Source organism: Setaria viridis, chromosome 1 (assembly GCF_005286985.2).
Source record: "Setaria viridis chromosome 1, Setaria_viridis_v4.0, whole genome shotgun sequence".
Taxonomy (NCBI): domain Eukaryota; kingdom Viridiplantae; phylum Streptophyta; class Magnoliopsida; order Poales; family Poaceae; genus Setaria; species Setaria viridis.
The window spans coordinates 28819197-28836725 of NC_048263.2; the positions used below are offsets into that span (position 1 = coordinate 28819197).

The following is a 17529-nucleotide window of genomic DNA, read 5'->3' on the forward strand; positions in this document are numbered from 1 at the left end:
GGGCCTACTGGGAGGCTTGGACAGTCCTACAATATGGGACTATACACCAAGACGTATCAGACATGGAGACTACAGTGCAGGACGGCGTGGTCTACGTGGCGAACAAGGACTAATCATGGATCAGGAAAGTACTCGTAACAATTAGAGTAGAACTCTCTGGTTGAATCCGACTATTACTCTTGTATAACAACTGACCTGTAACCCTGCCCCCGGTAATATAAGGCGAGGTAGGGACCCCTTCCAAACATCTCATCAATCAATACAAACCAACCAACACATAGGACGTAGGGTATTATGCGACATTAGCGGTCCAAACCTGTCTAGATCGTGTGTTTGAGTTCACCTTTGAGTTCCTGATCTTCAGCGAGCCCCACGCATAAAATACACCCTTGGGTACCCCATCGGTAGGTTGCCGAATCTAAACACCGACAACCACCTCCGCTCGGCATAGCACCGCCGGCACCCTCCATGGGTCCCTACTCCACCGCCTCCGCTCGGCCTAGCGCCGGCGAGCCTTCCCAACGCCGGCGGCCTCCCCTGCGCCGGCGAACCTCCATGCGTCTCACGGACGGACTTGAGACAGATATGGATGGGATGGAAGTGGGTCGAGTGCATCCTGTTATTTTGAGCGGACGCAATGAACCTGTATCTCCATGATATATTTCCTCCTATGTCCGATCCAACTCAGATGCATTTTCAACCAAATGCAGATCGACGGGACCAGCACGACCCAAACCAAAACGCACCCTTATTTATCGATGACATCGATAGTTAATGGGTGTTGTAAATGTCCGTTACCTTTTATGAGTCAAAGGTAAACGGGCTTCTTTACTACGAGGTCGGACCTCAAGCTGGAGATTTTATTAGTAATGGGCGTAAAAGGAGGCCATTACCTTTAGCTGATCGTTATTTCAGAAAAAAAAAACCTTTAGCAGATCTTGCGACGGGGCACATGAACCTTTTTTTTTTTCACGTGTTACCTATTTCGCGTTTCACGTAGTGCTTCCTGTTCTTCCTGTTCTTTGTTCATAAGGAAACTTCGGCTCGGCGCAAACGCAACAAAATTCTTCGCAGCAGCTCATAACAAACACCGGCCGTCGGCCGATGGAACAAACGATCGATTGATCCGCAGTTACATTGAAGATTGGCAATGCAAATGGCTCGTGCCCTGACCCACATGACAGTCAAACAAGATGGACCCACATGTCATTGAGCAAGGGTTGGGTTCCTGGGGCGCTTGTTCGTTCTAGAATCTGAAATCCCCCTTCCTGCCGTCGAAACAGAAGACGAACGGCGAGCGGCGGCGCGGCAATGCGGCGCTCGGGCGGGGCCGTGTCTCGAGGCCGCAGCTGTCGATCTGTTGACCCAGAGGCCCGGTGGAGGAGGCAATGCGCCGTTCAGTTCCACTGCGGCGGCGCTCGGCTTCGTCTGTTTTGGCGAGCGCAAGTCACGCGGTACGGAGGGGTCGAGTGACGTCATCGATATGACGGCTCTCTGGGAGTGGGAGGCGCCATGTTAGGTAACTACTAAATCTTCTGCTGTGAGTGAGGCACGGTTATCAAATCATCTGTCGATATTTCAATTTATGTATTCACATTTTCAACATATGTATTCATCTTCGATCAATGGACTTTACTAGTCTGCAATGTTTCCAGCTATTTTTTAGCAGGATTTAGATTTTGTTTTATAAAAAAAATACATGGCTAACCTCCTTACAAATAATCCACACCGTGGCCTCAGCTGTGATTTGTGAGAAAATTAAACAGTATAAGGGGAGAATAATTGAGCTGTAATAACAGGGTAAAATTGCTGCCAGCTAGAAATGTGAGTGGGGACGTTACCAACAACTTGACTGGTGCTGTTACTTGCACATAGTATTATAGTATGCAGTTATGAACAATAAGCAAAGGGCCAGATATGCCACCAGCTTTGTTATCCATATGTAATGACAGAGGTATGACATGTAAAAGACAGGTAAGCCTAATACTTATCCTTTGAGTGACTCATGGCTGAATACGGTGGGCGGAATCAGATTGTTTTGGTTTATTTTACAGCTAACACAGTGTGTGTACAGCTCATTAAAGTGGAAACGACCACTATAAATAGGGGGGGGGGGTGTTACCCACATATACTTTTGAATTCTTGTGAACAAACATGTGAAATTCTCTAGTTTTTTTCATGCACGGCATCTATTGCTGCAGCTGTGAAAACCACATCAACCATGGTGCCGCATTTAGGATTGTTGAATTCTCACTCGAAAATGTCAATAGTCGAGGTTCCTAGTCCTAAAGACTCGGAAATTGTTGAATCTCTTCTCCTTGATCTGTTAGATCCAGAAAATAAAGCGTATGCCCTTTCCATGTTACCCAAGGTAATTTTATTTCTCCTCTGTATCTTCTATTTTTTCCCCTCTTCTATTTACTTGGCATAATATATCAAAAGTGATCGGCATTGAGTTGTTTCAAGCTCAGATTGCTTATGATGGCATGATATGGTCATAAACTGTCTTTTACCAATTCGGTGTGTTTTCTCTAATATTTCTTTTATAACTTGTGATGTAATACTATTTCTTTCTTCTTTTATTAAGTAGTAAGTGATCAACTCATTCGAGAATATTAGTGCTTGGCCACTTATTGATTCTCGCTGTGGAAAGGCTGTTTTGTTTGACCTCTTGGCTTTTGGAGTTTTTAACTTGAGGATCCATGGTTATTATATTGTGCTATTTAGATCCATTTATTTATTGTTTCTTTCCATGCATTTGCAAATTGTGAGAATTTAGGGATTTTAATGTATATTATGGCTTAATTTTGGTTCATAGTTAGAGTTCTGGTGCATGCATTCATCAGGAGATTTGATTAGATCTACTTTGAGTTTATTAAAGGTTGACTTACGTTTAAAAAAAGTTTATGAAAGGCGGATTTCTGTAGTCACACTAATTATTTCAAGTTTCATATTGATGATGTCTGATGCATCTTGATTCAACAACTGTGCCCATTTGATCTCTGCTAATGGTCTTCTGGTGTATTATCTTGCACTACGTTTGATTGGTCTAGAAAAGTTTCCATCTTTTTTTTTTAAGGAGTAGTAGAGCGAGCTGCCACATTCAATGTAGTGGTTGAAGGATATTTACGTATGGTAAGGAGTTTTATCTGTATTTTTTAAAAGAGGTTCTCTGTTTGTAAGTAGAAAAAGAATTTTATTTGATATCTCTTTGTTCAGATGTTGTCAGTTGTAGCTTATTGCAAATAATAATGACAGCAAATGGTGAAGTTCTGGTGACTCATTCCATCTACTGGTCATCATTTTAGTTGCTATTAAGATTTTGTTTGCAGACTGGGCATGTTTATAACTATGTATTAATTTCATAGTCGATTGCCATTTGGATGAGGTGCAATAGTCCTTTAATTTCACTGTTTATTAGCGCTCTGCTCTGAATTTGTCAAACAAACTATTATTTCCCTATATGTGTATATTAACATGCTGGATACCCGAGTTACATACTGTTATTGCTAGTATAAGTGTCTATGGGTATGAACCTATTCAAAAGTGGTTGATGCATGTTCAGTGATTAACATGTCACCTCATTGATGTTGAAGGCAACAAATTTGGTATATAATCTTCTTTTTGCAACCATTTTTCAGAAAAGGGGGATGTGGTACTCTTTTGGCACAATAGCAGCACTGCTGCGGGTATGTAGTAACCTGTGCCCTCCTTTGCTTACATATAGTATGAATGAGCCTGAATAGGAGCTTTCATTGTACTCTGTCGTGTAGTGTAATCATGATTGGTCTGTTAGGCCATTCATTCTTAAGCTGATCCTTGAGTTCATGACTATGTTAGATTTGTTACTATATGTTCTTCTATTGAGCTGTCAGTCAGCCTTTTGGTCTCACTTGTGTGTTTGTCTACTTGAAAAAAAATAGGAAATTGTGTCAGTCTATCCTGCACTTTCATCCCCAACATTATCAGCAAGTGCAGCTACCAGAGCGTGCAATGCACTTGGACTTCTTCAGGTACAGTGATGATAGCGCAGAAAGTTGGCTGCTGGTTGCAACCATCCCATGACATACTGTACTACTTAGGGGATTTTTCTTCTGTTTGTTGTTAATCATTTTAAGCTTGCAGCATTAGATTTATATCATATGTTTTGTTCACGCCCTCCAAAAATTGTTACAGACTGTTGCAGCACACCCTGAGACCAGGACCTCCTTTTTAGAAGGTAATGACTACAAGAGCATGACTCCTTTTATGTCAAAGTTGTAATGCATTGAAGGTGGGCTTTGTTAGCCTTCATATGATCGTATGTTCTCTAATGGTTTTGCCACAGGAACACTATTATGTAGTGGTTGACATTTACAATTTGGTTTCTGTCTAACTTGCTATAGTAAAAATTCTGAAGTGCTCCTTCCGTCCATCGATGTGCGTATTTTTGAAGGACTCTTTGAAAGTAGATTTTGGTTCCTCATAAAATATGTTGTCAGTTGCTACAAAATCAATGTCATCTTAAATTTAATTTGATGAATATATTGATGCAACGTTTCTACACTAAACATGCATATTATTTTACTAACTGTTGGTCAAAATGTGCAAAGCTTGACATTTTCGAATCTTAATATGCATTATATTGATGGATGAAGTACTACAGATTTGTTTGCATGTGTAATACTAATGAACTTTGTATTTACAGTATATCTTACTATTAGTTAATCACTTTGCCCTGTCTTTTCATCCTTTGTCTTTGCAGCTGGAATTCCCTTGTACTTGTTCCCATTCTTGAACACTACAAGCGTGGCGACATCTTTCGAGTACCTACGTGCTACTAGCCTTGGTGTTCTCGGTGCTCTTGCTAAGGTAATTTTTTGTTGAGAATATACACGACTGAGAAGATTAATCACATCCCTCAACAACGAGTAAAAAAGCATGGATCTGCTTCACTAAAAATACAATCATCAATGAAGCTTCACGTTCATATTCTCTAGCTTCTTTTGCTGGCTATGAAATTGAGATGCATCTTTGTTCTCTGTGGAAGCAAACGATAACAATTTAACTTTAGAAGTTAGGGTTAGTGTAATAATTCAGTGTTGATATAAACCAACCTTGTCACCGCAAGATTAGTTCTGATTGTTTGTTCATTAACATTTCCACCATCTTTACCATTCAATAATTCAATGCTAGGAAAACTGGATAACTCACTAAAGGCTAAGAAAAGTGAACTTTAATGATTGAAGGTTCGATGTTAGTATTGTTCTCTTATGGAACTGTTGATCCAGGCAGGAGCCCACATCTATGCCACATCTAAATAAGCAAGCATTGAAACAGACCAATGTCCTTTTGTGCAATTGGTACTCATACTAACTGGCGTGAGTCGGAATAATGCTTATGGATTTATGGAATATTCATTATGTTTTTTATGAAAGAAGCTTGAGAAACTGTTCAGTAATGTTGTTTCTGCAACTTTTTTATGCTGCTAGTTTCAGTAGCAAATATACGTGTGTCAATGGAGTTTTGTATACTTTCCTTCATTTGGGGTTGAGGAGAACAGTAGGAGAGGACCCCTCCAAATTGGTTGGCAGATAAATATTGCGTAAACCACTAGTTGAGTAGCAGGAGCCTAGGTTTCCCTTTGCAGGTGAAGTTAAGTAAATCCAGTAGTAAGCCCTCAGTAAAGCTTGGCCAATTTTGCATTACACTACTAATTTCATAAGCATTGATTTGATCACTAATAAACCGAATGCATATGCAGGTGGCCACTTTCATTGTCCAAAAGATTATGCTAGATGAAGTTGGGCTACAGCACATCTGTGCGACCCTGGAATGTTTCTTTCAGGCAGCCAGTGTTTTAGCAAGCATGGTGATTGCATTAACTGAACAACCCTCCACCAAGTTGCTGAAGCTCATTATCGGCTCGTACCTCAGGCTGACAGATAATCCCAGGTATGTGGCTATGTGCTGTCATTTGCATAGTAGCAACTTAATAGCATGTACATTTCTTCCCATGCGATGACGTATGTCTCCCCTCTTGATTGCAGGGCCTTTACTGCGCTGCGAACTCACCTTCGTGAGGCTCTGAGAGGTGGAACATTCGATAACTGCCTTATGGTGAGTTTTGCTCCCAATTCATCATCTGACGCGAATCGATGGTTGCTCCATTTGCACCAGATTGAAGATTGCAATTGAACACTGACTGTACCTCCATACTGCAAATACAGGATGACCCTGCTGCAAGGCATTTTCTTGACCAACTGTTGGGTAATCTGGCTGGTCCTGCCAGCGGAACCCAGGTCGTGCGGCAGGCACAAACCATGGAGGACCCTCTCAGACAGACCCAAGTCGCATGAGTTGATGTAAACCAATTTGGTCGCTGCAATCCAGAATTGGATACTACAATGCAATTATCTTTCCGCAAATTGCAGCTAGTGGAAGACCCTGGCGCAGCTCTCGAATAAAGCGTTATGCTGCAGTTTATTACCTTTTCAACAAGAACTGCTGATCGAGCCAGTCCAGTGTGCCGTTGTGATAATAAGCGTTGCAGACGTTGCAGTGCCTGTTTTAGTATTGCTTTATGCATTCTTGATATTCTTGACCTAAATAAGCAAAATCGGTGTTTTAAATATTAATAGCGGTCTATAGGATTTAGTGGCATGGCAGTCTTCTCCAGAGTAGCTATAGCACTGTTATAGCAACATTGTTGTGTGTGCGTGTGTGTTGTAACTCTACTATTAATGCAATGATAAACAACTCCCTTGCGTGTTCGAGAAAAAAAACACTGCTATAGCCTGCTAAGCTATTTAAAAGTCTGAACAAAATAAATTAGGACCCTTTTATAGCTCCTCTTCTTATGCACCGGGTGGTAGTGTTGGATGTTTAATTGATTAGATGCAAGGCATACTGGAGAGTGTTTATTTTTTGCTGTGTGGTATGATGTGTGGACTGGAATTCTTGATTTACCTCAGAATCTGTTGGAATCTGCTGCTTTCCGGCTGTACAAGGCTACAAGCTAAGCCGGCTAATGAAGAAAATGAACGTGGAGTACTATGAGAAAACTGGAGAGTCGATTCCTGGTGGCGGGTTGGCCATTCTCTCAGCACGTGTGGAAGATCATGGAAGAAATGGTGGATTGCCTGCCCCGAAATCCTCCATCTGCTTGGGATATTTAATTTTTTGCCATCGCTACAGATGTCTACTCTTCAAATGCCAGTTTTACAAATGCTTCTACATTTTTGCCATACGAGAGAGAAGGATTCCTATATTCTTGCCCTTTTTACTGACGTGGCAGGACACCTCGGACGTCTAGCGTGTCCAGAGATGCCAAAAGTCCTCATTACCCCTGGTTCTGTTCATCTTTTTAGCTACATCTATCTCTGGTCTTCTTCTTCGCTTGTGCTTCTGGATGGGTTAGGTACAGTAGCTCACCTCCACATGAACTACGTCGCCTCCGAGTTCCCCATTGGTCCCGTTGCTGAACTCCACCCACTCCCGGTTCTCGTAGAAGCAGCCCCCCTCCACTCCGCGGTGCGGCCAGCATCGCCGTCCTCCAGTACGCTTGCGGCGCCAATGAAGGACGGGAGCAGGTCGGCAGGGTCCCGAAGCGCGAGGCGGCGGAGCAGCGGCTGCGCCACGGGCCATGGTAGGAGCGGGCGGAGGTATGACGGGAGGATGGGCGCCCATGGCTCCACGCTGCTCGAGACCAGTTGCATATGCACATTCCAATCTAATTTTGATGCATCAGGCACTCAGGCGCCCTCCCACATGCTAGTAGAGCCACAGTGCTAATGCCCACTCAAATCATTCGTTCACGTACATGGCTAGCGCCCATGGCTCCACGCTACTTGAGGCCTCGAGCTCGTCAGGGGCCAGCAGAGGACGCACGGTCACCAAGTGCATGACATAGCGACGTTGCATGCGCGGGCTGCAGTTGTCGTGAAGCAGCAGCACGAGGAGGTGAGCCACTGGAAGTTACTCATGAATTCATGGAGTGTGGTGTTGTGATCTAAGGAGACACGATGATTTGAGCTCGGTCGTGTGATGGGGAGGGAGGTTAGGGATGACAAGTGGGGCCGGCTGTCATAGAGAAAGGGAAGTAGCAAGGAGTGGACTGGTAGGGGCAAAAGAGTACTTTTGCATCACTCATTCAAGCTGGCATGCTTACGTGTCTTGCCACATCAGCAAAGATGGCTCAAATGGAAGAAACATTCCCTCCCCAATGGTAAAAATTTAGGTGCCAACGTAAAACTAGCAATTGGAGTGTGGCTATCCGTAAGGATGGCAAAAAATTAAATCATTATGTTGATACCTGTTCTATATTTCCTGACACTATCTTCGTTATGATCATTGTACATAAGTACACAACAGTCTTTGAAAAATATTGTAAAAAAGAGAGTTGGCAGAAGAAGGGCACAGTTGCTGGTTAGCTCTTGAACCAAAGGTGCTGATGACACCCGCTGGACAGCCTTCATGGGGGCCGGACAGCCTTCATGGGGTGGGTGCTGAGACACACCCCGGCTAAAGCCTACCTGAACATCCCCGTCTAATCAACTCTGCCTCCCCCCCCCCCCCGAAGCATGGGGTAACAGGTCTGCACCACCGGACCCGGTAGGAGAATGGACATCATATCCTATTTTATTCAGGTCTTAATGTGGTAAAATTTTCGATTTGGCACTAAAATATGCTGTGTCATCGAGGAATTATGTATGTTTACCTCTACTCTGTACACCTGTACGTGACCCGTGCATTTGCACTCGCGGGCCGAAACTTTGACGTGTACGCCAAAAGGCCATCCATGAGAGGAAATCCGGCCCATTGCTGTCCTACGATGCGTATTCAAAGGTTTCTGTGTCTCTCTGCTTTGGGCATGCGTAAGTATCTGGCCGTCTCCGGAAGGTTTAGTCTCAAGAACAAAAATAAGTTAGGCGCTAGCAGCGTCCGAACGTTTGATGTGAAATTTTCCATCGAACTCTCCGATGAAACATTAAAAATTACATAGTAAAATATCAGCGGTCACTGTTTGCAACATGAAAAATAATATGTAAAAATGACTACATCATTTGGCTCTGGGATATAAAATTCCCACCGCAACATGAACACTATGTTTCATGCAACATTCACTGTAAAACGTGCAGAAATAATAGTTGCAACGTCAATGCTTAACTATTGCAACATATCCGAATGTCCGATTTTTTTAATATTCCGGACTTTTGTTTTGTAGCATTACCAAAATAAGGTACTTGATGAGAAGGTTCTACAGACATGCGTACATAATGGATGCACCTATGTTCTAAAAAAACGGATGCAGCTATAGACTATAGTTGAGGGCTTGAGGCCAAGGCCATAACGGTGACCAACTCTGAATCCATATCCGTAACTCTTAAGAAGCGGAATACAGTGGGTACGAGAGTGAATCCGGCGTTTATATGTACATGGCATATGCATGTCCCATCCGATCCTTCCATTAGCACGGCTGCCACCAGCTGGGTACCTGTGCTCGAAAACGAAGACTACATGCTCCTTCCAAACATTTCACATGACTTATATGTATGTCCATTCCGTTGAAGGAGCTGCTCCTTCCTTTTGGCGTTGGTTTAGCTGTCGACTCCCATCAATCATTGATGCAGTCGGAACTGGCTGCAGCTAATTTTATTTTTTATCTAAAATAACGGATGCATTTTGTAGCTGCAGTGATCTTTCAGGTTTCACCAGATCCCAGGTTCACGGAATTTTTCATTAAAGTCGGACTTCCTACTCACCGCAGAACCATGTACATCGTTGATTCGTTGTTAGCATCGTCGCTGTTTAAATTATGAAAAACGGCTTGTGCGTATTAGGTCAAGAACAGGCCTATTAGCTCAGTTGGTTAGAGCGTCGTGCTAATAACGCGAAGGTCGCAGGTTCGAGACCTGCATGGGCGAAGTTGCGGGGGTGCTACGGGAAGGATTCGGTGCATCTACAAGTGTTTTGCATGCGCGGGCTGCAGCTGTCGTGAAGCAGCACCACGAGGAGGTGAGCCACCGGAAGTTACTCATGAATTCATGGAGTGTGGCGTTGTGATCTAAGGAGACACGATGATTTGAGCTCGATCGTGTGATGGGGAGGGAGGTTAGGGATGACAAGTGGGGCCGGCTATCATAGAGAAAGGGAGGTAGCAAGGAGTGGACTGGTAGGGGCAAAAGAGTACTTTTGCATCACTCATTCAAGCTGGCATGCTTACGTGTCTTGCAACATCAGCAAAGATGGCTCAAATGGAAGAAACATTCCCTCCCCAATGGTAAAAATGTAGGTGCCAACGTAAAACTAGCAATTGGAGAGTGGCTATCCGTAAGAATGGCAAAAAATTAGATCATTGTGTTGATACCTGTTCTATATTTCCTGACACTATCTTCGTTACGATCATAGTACATAAGTACACAACAGTTTTTGAAAAATATTGTAAAAAAGAGAGTTGGGCAGGAGAGGGGCACAGTTGCTAGTTAGCTCTTGAACCAGAGGTGTTGATGACACCCGCCGGACAGCCTTCATGGGGGCCGGATAGCCTTCATGGGGTGGGTGCTGAGACACACCCTGACTAAAGCATACTTGAACATCCCCATCCAATCAACTCTGCCCCCCAAAGCATGGGGTAACAGGCCTGCACCACCAGACCTGGCAGGGAAAAGGATAGCGCACCATGTTTTATCCAGATCCCAATGTGTCAAAATTTTCAATTTGGGACTAAAATACGTTGTGCCGCGGCGACCTTCTCGGCGTCCACCCACGTGGCCGCCCTGTTGCTTCCCGCCGGCATCACGGACGCGGCGTCGCCCAGCACGTCCCTGAGCGTCACCACCTTCCCCACCTCGCCGCCGTCGCGCGCATCGGCGGCAGCGCCTTCGCGTTCGTTCGCCTCCGCGGCCCGGTGCGCCGCGGCGGCGACGCCGCCGGGGACGACGCGGCCCAGCCCCGTCACGCTCTTCTCCGCGGCCTGTATCGCCGTAGCGTCGGCGTGGTCCACCGGCCTGGCTCCGGCCGGGCTCAGCGCCACCGCCTGCAGAGCCTGCCCGACCGTAATCGTCTCCGTGGCCGCCGGCGACTCGTCCCTGCTGGCGCCGTCGTTGACGCCGCCGCCGGGGCGGCTTGGCTGGGCATGTCTCATGCTGCTGTGCCGATCAGTGTGTGGCACGATAGCTACCTGATGAGCGCGGCTACAACGACGCGAGGACTGAAGAGAAGTTAATTAGAGCACGAACACATGCATGTATACACCGTTCCTTCTGATGGTCGGCGTCACATCACACCGCGGACGCGGAGTGCCTCCCACCACGGGTCCACGACACGTCTAGGATCGGACGAACCAAAGAGTGAGTGAAGCGGCAAGATTTGGCACCCTGCAGCTCTGCTTGACACGGCAGGCTAGTCTGCAATGACACCTAGTACATAGGGTCGCCGCATGCTCGCTGCAGGACGCGAGGCGAGGATGGAATACAATTTCTCTTGCGCTAAAACATACGGGTAACCTAAGGATTGATGACGGTCGGCAATGGCACGCGTAGACAGCGAGCCGATTGATGACGACGCAACATGCAATCCTGGCGCCTACCTACCTTGCAAAACCAACCCACCTCGACTTTCCGAATCCATTCTCACCGGCGACGAGCTACTCGACGATCACGCACAAGGAGCGCCTATATATGGGTTCCCGTGACAGTCTGAATGGCGACCTTCCAGCAATGAAGCAGCGAGAGAAAAGACTTTTTCCACCACCCTCAAGGTAATGCGTCAACTATTCGCCAACTCTTCCGCGCATGTTGAACCGTAGAGTTTGCGTGTGTGCCCCCAGGATATGTAGGAGTCCAATTACGTTGGCACTTGAGTTTTATTAGCTGCATAAGTGGATGTGAGATTGTGAGGTTGAACCACGGTTAGCAAGTACTCCCTCCGTTTCAAATTATAGGTCATTTTGATTTTTTCTAGATTATCTAGAAAAGCTAAAACGATCTATAATTTGGAACGGATGGAGTAGTAGACAAACATCCTTATTTAGTAAAGCTCTCGTTTACCCTAAATAAGATAAGAATATATATGAACTTTGGAGAGGAAGTTTAGATAATATTACCGTATCTCGGTAGATGAAGATGAGGCAAGGGGTCCTTTTTCATTGTATACACACACACACAATAGCCTTTGATGAATAAAATTAGGATTGCAGCTGTTGGACAACATTAGGTTCTTGTGCTCTTTTACCTTTTCTATTTCATAACAGGTCAAGCAACCAAGCCATAAAAAAAATCTAAAAGTTGACATCTATTTCATAACAAAAACATATAATAAAAATGGGGATTGCTATATCACATTCGAGTGTTTTTACTCCTCCCCACACTCAAATTTAGCTATTGAAGGATTCATGCCACAATAGCCTTTTTGACCTCCAACAACACTTCTTCTCCAACTCCGGCGAGTTAGGGTTAACACTTCTTCAACTCCGGCGAGTTAGGGTTCGGGGTTGGGTTCGGGGTGGGGTTACCTGTGGCCATCGGTTGTAGAGGGAGCTCCGAGGTGCTCACTGGCCGGTGGTGACGGCGGTCGAGATGACGATGGAGCGGAGGTGGCGGGATGCTGCCGGAGTCGGGTGGCGGTTGACCCCCAGTTGGGCGGTGGCGGTGGGCAGCGGCGGAGGCGGCGTTGCACCACCTATCGGGCATAGATCCCTAGTACCCGCAAGGAAGGAAGAAGTAATCCTACTAGGACTCCTACCTTGTAATCCTACTAGTAATCCCGTCCCCTAAAGTATATAAAGGAGGGCAGGGATTTCTAGATTGGTAGGCTAAGACCTCATAGAACCACCAAGAGGCCTAACAACACCCAAACGCAGGGCGCAATATACAACACCCCAAACAGGACGTAGGGTATTACGCTATTTTGGCGGCCATCCACGTCTTTTGTTCTCGCTTTTACCTTTAAGTTTTAGGTTCGGCGATCCCCCACTGACCGATCTACTACCTCGAGATGCTATCGGCGGCGGGGAATCACGGATGGACTTTGAGGAAGAAGATGGCCAAGGTAGAAGAACCAATCGTCGGGTGCCTAAGACGATTTAGTGCTGGGTTGTGGTGGAGGGCAGCGGGGATGCCGTCGGAGCCAGGAGGGGAGGTTGCGTCATTTTTAGCGAGGGGATGAGGAAGGCGATGAGAAAGATAAGGTGGAGAGAGAAAATTGAATCGCAACCGTTGATCTGAGATCGTGCGTATGAAAAATGTAGCCTAAAAAATAGAGAGTTGACAGGAGGGCACCGTTGCTGGTTAGCTCTTGGATACAGAGGTGTTGATGACACTCGCTGGACAAGCCTTCAGTTTTGGACTAAAATACGTTGTGCCGCCCAGAAAGTATACATACGTATGTTACGCCTACCTGTATACATGACCCGTGTGTGGGCTCTTTCATGTAGGCCGAAAGTCCATCCATGCATCATGCATGCGCGGAAAGACGGCCCATGGCTGTTCTATGATGCATGTAAGTGATATAACAGATCGATGCCTCGGCCCAGGGCAGTAGCATCCTCCCCTGTCCCCTCCAGCACCTCGGAGATCGATGCCACCCTCGCCGGAGTTTGGCAATGCAAATTTCTCGTGGGAAAAAAATGGAAGCAGTCGACAGGCCAGGAGGAGGTGCTCTCTTCTTTTGGTTCCTTCAGGATTGCAGGTACCCGGGCCCTCGGCGCAGGAGTCGCCAAAGGATTCTCACCACGGCCCACATGGTAGTGACACAAAATGAACCCACGTGTCATCGACTCATCGTGCAAGGGTTGTGTTCTTGCAGCGCTCGTGTCAGAATCTGAAAGTCCCCTCCCTTCCCTAGAAACGGAAGGCGAACGGCGAGCGACGACGCGGCAATGCGGCGCTCGGGCGAGGCCACATCTCGCGACACGGCGGCTGTCGATCCGGTGAGCCAAAAGCCTGGTGGAGGAGGGACCCCGCCGTCCAGTTCCGCTACGGCGGCGGCCGGCCGGCTTCGTCTGTTTCAGCGGGCGAAGGCGACGCAATACGGAGGGTCGAGTCACGCGGCGGCATCGAGCGTCTCGATCTGGAGTGGGCGGGGAGGATGAGGAGACGTTCCTCGTGCACCTGAATTTGGCGCCCCTCACCTCTCGGCTCTCAGGGAGGCTCCATTTTAGGTAATTAAGTCTGCTGCTGTCAGTGAGGCAAGATTATCAAATCACCTGTTGATATTACAATTCATGCATTCGCATTTTCAGCATGTTTTTTCATCTTCGATCAAAGGAATTTACTAGTCGAGGGCTTGAGGCCAAGGCCATAACAGTGACCAACTCTGAATCCATATCCGTAACTCTTAAGAAGTGGAATACAGTGGGTACGAGAGTGAATCCGGTGTTTATATGTACATGGCATATGCATGTCCCATCCGATCCTTCCATTAGCACGGCTGCCACCTGCTGGGTACCTGTTCTCAAAAATTCGAAGACTACATGCTCCTTCCAAACATTTCACATGACTTATATGTATTTCCACTCCATTGAAGGAGCTGCTCCTTCCTTTTGGCGTTGGTTTAGCCGCCGACTCCCATCAATCATTGATGCAGTCGGAACTGGCTGCAGCTAATTTTATTTTGTATCTAAAATAACGCATGCATTTTATAGTTGCAGAGATCTTTCAGGTTTCACCAGATCCCAGGTTCACGGAATTTTTCATTAAAGTCGGACTTCCTACTCACCGCAGTCGTTGATTTGTTGTTAGCATTGCCGCCGTTTAAATTATGAAAAATGGCTTGTGCGTATTTGGTCAAGAACATGCCTATTAGCTCAGTTGGTTAGAGCGTCGTGCTAATAACACGAAGGTCGCACGTTCGATGCATGGGCTAAGTTGCGGGGGTGCTACGAGAAGGATTCGGTGCATCTACAAGTGTTTTGAATGCGTGGGCTGCAGCTGTCGTGATGCAGCAGCACGAGGAGGTGAGCCACCGGAAGTTACTCATGAATTCATGGAGTGTGGCGTTGTGATCTAAGGAGACACGATGATTTGAGCTCGATCGTGTGATGGGGAGGGAGGTTAGGGATGACAAGTGGGGCCGGCTATCATAGAGAAAGGGAGGTAGCAATGAGTGGACTGGTAGGGGCAAAAGGGTACTTTAGCATCACTCGTTCAAGCTGGCATGCTTACGTGTCTTGCAACATAGCAAAGATGGTTCAAATGGAAGAAACATTCCCTCCCCAGTTGTCGTTGTCCAGATTTGCGGATCAAGACTCTAGACTAGTAAATTTCTTTTATGCGCGTAAGGCTTTGGATGGTAGCGTGGGAGACACGGGGTTAGACTGGTTCGGGCAAAAGGAAGCCCTACGTCCAGTGTCGAGGCTGCTTGTGTTACCCACGCGGGGTTCTGTAGTAGGGGTTACAGATGGGCGAGAGAGGGAACTGATCCCAGGTCTCTTGAGTGTGCTTGTGCTCTAAGGGAGTGTGGAGTGTACTGTTGGCTTGAGGAAAAGAGTCCCCCTGTCTCAGGACCCCCGGTCCTCCTTTTATAGCGCAGGAGGGAGCTCGGGGTTACAGTTGAGCCAGGCGTCAGGAGGAGAGGTAGAAAGGATAAGCTAAGTAGAAAAATAATACAAGGGGATGGTCCCAAGGCCACCGCTCTTGCTCCGGCCTCCGGTCCCTGTCAGTGCGTCCGGCGAGGGAGGGCGATTCCTTCCTGATCTTGTCGATGATCTCCCTGGTCGCCGTCGCCGTCGAGCGTGATGATGAGCCTCAGCCTCGGCATCCGTGCCTGCCGGGGAGGAGGTCCGATTCTGTTGCCCCGCCGATTACCGTAAGACCCGGACGTCGCATCCCTGAAACTGCCGTTGGGAGCACGGGGCGCGAGAGCAAGCGATGCGCCCTCCTGTGTCGTTCGGCGCAGCTCATGAGTACCCTGTGGCGAATCAGAAGGAGCCGCGGCCACTGCAGCTCGCGCCGCACGGCCGCGCACCGGTATTCGGGACCGGTTACGTTGGGGACGCCGCTCCCTTTTGGCTTGACAGGGCCGCTGCGCATTTATGGCGAGGTCGATAGGGGGACCCACGAGATCGTCATCCTAATCCTCCAGTCCGCGCCCGAGGCGAATATTCGTCTTGTGGACCCGAGCGAATCCGAGCCCCGCACCCAGGGTCGGGCGAGGCAGAGTTTCTGCGGTGGGGGTCGGGCGAGGCGGAGTTTAGTCTTCTAGGGGTCGGGAGCGTCCGACCCCGGAACTCCGGGTCGAGCGAGGTGGAGTTTAGTCTTCTAGGGGTCGGGAGCGTCCGACCCCAGGATTCCGGGTCAGGCGAGGCGGAGTCCTGCCATCGAGGGGTCGGGATTGTCCGACCCCGGGGCCCTGGGTCGGGCGAGATGGAGTGGGATGTTCTCTGCCTCTACTGGGTCGGCGGTAATCGTAATTACCGCAGGTGGTCTGGGCCTCCATGACTGTTGCTTTAAGCGGCATTAGGAGATTGTTAATATTTCCCCCCAATAGTAGCCCCCGAGCCTGTGGTGGAGCAAAGATGCTCCTCCAAAGGCTTTTTTTTTCATCTCTCGTCGGGGATCTCTGCTCGCCCTGCAAGCTGCGGTTGATCAGGGATAGGGAGTGTTGTTGGTCCGGCTTTGGCCAGGGAGTTTGATCAGGAGAGGTGTCCTGTGGAGGACTTGGCGCGGGAGGACTCCTCATTGCTCCGTAGGGTGCTCCCGCCTCGAGTCCTCAGATCGCGACCACACGCGTGGTCATTGGTTGCGACGCTAGCCCCCGAGCCCCCGCGCGTTGCAGGAGACCGATCGGGAGGCTAGATCAGCTTTTGATCGTTACCCCTCAAGCATCCGTTCGCTGGGACAGAGGGGATGAGCCGTGCCACGCTATCCTTGTTGGACGAACCGTGGTGCTCGTTGAGCTGCGAACGGGTCGGTTCGAGTGGAGTCCCGGTCCTCGTTCGGGGGGGTCCGGCTAGGGCCAGGCTGGTAGCGTACCCTAGGCTCCAGCCGGCCAGTTCATATAGTTCCCGAGTCTGTTCAGTCAGATACGGGGGCTCGTTCCCTTTCCTCATGGAAAACCCATGAACTTTGATGCCGGTCTGGACTCGAATGTGAGTTTAAGATGCCCGGGGCCGTCACACGCCCGGGTCACGGCCGCTAGCGGACCCATCCCTTCTCACCCCTCGCTCGTGGGCATCTTGAGGCGGCTGTCGAACCTGTAGCGGGCCAGCCTTCGAACCTCTGGATCGTAAAGGGCCGTAGGGGCGTTTCCAGCCCCATATCCCTTATTACCTTTCGGTGGGCCTTGGGCTGAATCGGGGCGGATGTTGTGTCTTGGGCCGAACGTGGGGGACGTCGTGTGTGCATCTTCCGGGAGACGGAGTTATGGAGGGCACCGACCCGCGAATCGAGGAGTAGAGGATGTCTCTGCGGCCGATCATGCGCGTGGTTTCCGAAAGGAAAGTGGGCGTGATGGGGGCGTACCTGGCGCCGCATTTATGGCGACAAGGGCGTCAGTTCCGCTCCCTTCGCGCCTTCCCTATAAAACGAAGGCTCTGCCTCGCAGGTTCCA

General features: G+C 48.1%; 2 protein-coding genes and 1 non-coding gene across 3 annotated transcripts; 2 read left to right on the plus strand and 1 right to left on the minus strand.

Annotated features, from left to right (window-relative positions):
- Positions 1 to 1073: 1073 nt before the first annotated feature.
- Positions 1074 to 6741, plus strand: LOC117859507 (uncharacterized). The gene is made up of 9 exons (XM_034742630.2): positions 1074 to 1519; positions 2202 to 2371; positions 3642 to 3689; positions 3924 to 4013; positions 4177 to 4219; positions 4745 to 4851; positions 5744 to 5934; positions 6030 to 6099; positions 6210 to 6741. The coding sequence occupies exons 1-9, from the start codon at positions 1513 to 1515 to the stop codon at positions 6336 to 6338; spliced, it is 855 nt and encodes a 284-aa protein (XP_034598521.1). The 5' UTR covers positions 1074 to 1512; the 3' UTR covers positions 6339 to 6741.
- A 3090-nt stretch (positions 6742 to 9831) lies between these two features.
- On the plus strand, positions 9832 to 9905 carry TRNAI-AAU (transfer RNA isoleucine (anticodon AAU)). Its single transcript has one exon. It is a non-coding gene; the product is annotated as a tRNA-Ile (tRNA).
- A 788-nt stretch (positions 9906 to 10693) lies between these two features.
- LOC117855510 (late embryogenesis abundant protein 47) lies at positions 10694 to 11125 on the minus strand. Its single transcript, XM_034737889.1, has one exon. It carries the CDS (start codon positions 11123 to 11125, stop codon positions 10694 to 10696), a length of 432 nt encoding a protein of 143 aa, XP_034593780.1.
- Positions 11126 to 17529: the final 6404 nt, after the last annotated feature.